The 2,195-nt window shown below is 31.6% G+C and overlaps 1 protein-coding gene across 1 annotated transcript; it reads left to right on the top strand.

Annotated features, from left to right (window-relative positions):
* Positions 1 to 1,187: 1,187 nt before the first annotated feature.
* Positions 1,188 to 1,838, top strand: LOC112467360 (glutathione S-transferase-like; the record flags this gene model as incomplete). Its single annotated transcript, XM_025035951.1, has 1 exon — positions 1,188 to 1,838. A coding segment is annotated over one exon (339 nt), but the record flags the coding sequence as incomplete, so codon positions are not given.
* Between the last annotated feature and the right edge of the window lie 357 nt (positions 1,839 to 2,195).

Here is a 2,195-nt window from a genome sequence, read left to right on the forward strand (position 1 = left end):
AGAGAGAGAGAGAGAGAGAGAGAGAGAGAGAGAGAGAGAGAGAGAAAGAGAGACCTTTTACAAATGTAGATATTACTTATTCTATACTTATTCTATACTTAATTCTAATCGCTTTAAAAATCTAAACTTATCCTAACTTATCCTATACTTAGTAATAAGCCGCATTATTCACCGTCACACACACACACACACACACACACACACACACACACACACACACACACACACATCGCCCACACCCATTCGCTCGCACATACACACCAGGCAGACCTAATTTTGAGGTCTAGCAACGCCAAGTTTTTTGACAAGAAAAATTTATGTATTTTAATAAAATATTTTTATTTTTTGTATTGTTACCTGCTCTGTAATTCTTTGCGATGCGATTAAATCTTTTAAAATACATATATAAACTTTGTATTTAAATACCTTGTATTCCCTTGTTGGGTTTAAATATTTTAATAAAATATTTGTATTTTGTACTGTTACCTCTGTGTAATTCTTCATGATTCAATTTTTTATTCTAATCGAAGAAAAGCAGTAGTAATATTATACCTCGAAAAAACCTAAGTAACAAGTGGTAGACGTAATCTTTGTATCTCGAAAAATATATGTTCTCTGTAATTGGCGCTGTAATTTAAAAAGAGATATCATTTCTTTTTTGTAATTGTAATAATAGATCACTTGAAGCGCAACTCATTTATTGATAAGGTAACGTAATTTTGTGATATGTATCACTTGAGTAATAATTTTTTGGAAATAAAAATAATACTGCTTAGGTTTTTTCAAGATTTTTGGAGATACAAAGATTACGTCCACCACTTGTTACTTAGGTTTTTTCGAGGTATAATACTACTACTTTGTTTTTTTTTTGAGGTGAAGATACTACTGTTTAGGTTTTTTCGAGATTTTTCAAGATACAAGGATTTCGTCTACTACTTGTTACTTAGATTTTTTTAAGGTATAATACTACCACTGTTTTTTTTTCGAGGTTTTATTTACCAGAAGCGGAGATTTGCTTTTAAAACAGATTTGAATCACAACATCTAATAGGTTCACATTTCGATAATGCGAACAGATTTATTCCGAAATAATAATATATATACAAGGAAGAAATAGGTTTTTCTACATTCGCGTTATAAATTCGATCTACTGATATAATCGAATGTCATTATCTTATTTGTCTTATCATTCTTTTGCTTGCATTAGATCTCGAGGGTTTTCACTATAAAAGTAAAGAACAGGCTAAAGAAGAGAAACTTAAAGCTGCCAAAGAGACGGTGCCGTATTATTTGGAGCGTTTGGACGCTCAGGTGAAGAAGAATGGCGGTTACTTTGTCGGCGGTACTCTGACGTGGGCCGATATCACTTTCGTCGCTCTTTTGGACTATTTGAACCACATGATAAATGAGAACATCATCGAAAAGTATGAGAACCTGAAACAACTACAAAAGAAGGTTGAGGAATTACCGGCCATCAAGAGCTGGATCAAGAAACGTCCGCCGACGTCGACTCTGTATCAGAATTAATTTGGATAGTTTCATAAAGTAACGGTTTATTTTTCGACAAAATTATTATTATTATTCGTTGACGTCTGATTTGAATAAAATATTGATTTTCTCTTTTCGGGAAATCAAGTTTATATTCATGTACGGCGAGCATGTATAAGAGGTTTAGGAAATACGCACTGGAGATACAAGTGTATGTTTTATCAATCGTTGAAAGCTTGTTGCATGTATCATCACATGATAAAAATTTTATTAGACTGTATCTAATTAAAGCTTCAACTATTCTTTTTATTGTGTAATTTTGTACCTCAATAAATCGCTATTTTTATTTTTTTTTTGTTAATTCTTCTTCTCTTTTTCGTATTCACAAAACTTATTTTTCCATTCATTTATTATAATTCGTTGATATTCTGAATCTAAAATAACGTAAAATCATCGAAAGGTTACATGATAGATATTTGACGGATAGTTAAGATACATTAGAAAAATTGGAAGTGGCTTTTCGACGCTTTTAAAATATTATTTTTGATTGCCCCTTCAGGATATTTCTGTTTGCTTACCTCTGTAGCAAAATTTCCTGGAAATAGAAAATAAGCCAAATTGCAACGACAAAATGAGAATGTCGAAAGCGATAGGAAGAGAAAGAAATACAGAAATTTAATTTACAGTCGAATTTACTACTAACCCTTA

Source organism: Temnothorax curvispinosus, unplaced genomic scaffold (assembly GCF_003070985.1).
Source record: "Temnothorax curvispinosus isolate PA1 unplaced genomic scaffold, ASM307098v1 QBEX01017182.1, whole genome shotgun sequence".
Lineage (NCBI taxonomy): Eukaryota > Metazoa > Arthropoda > Insecta > Hymenoptera > Formicidae > Temnothorax > Temnothorax curvispinosus.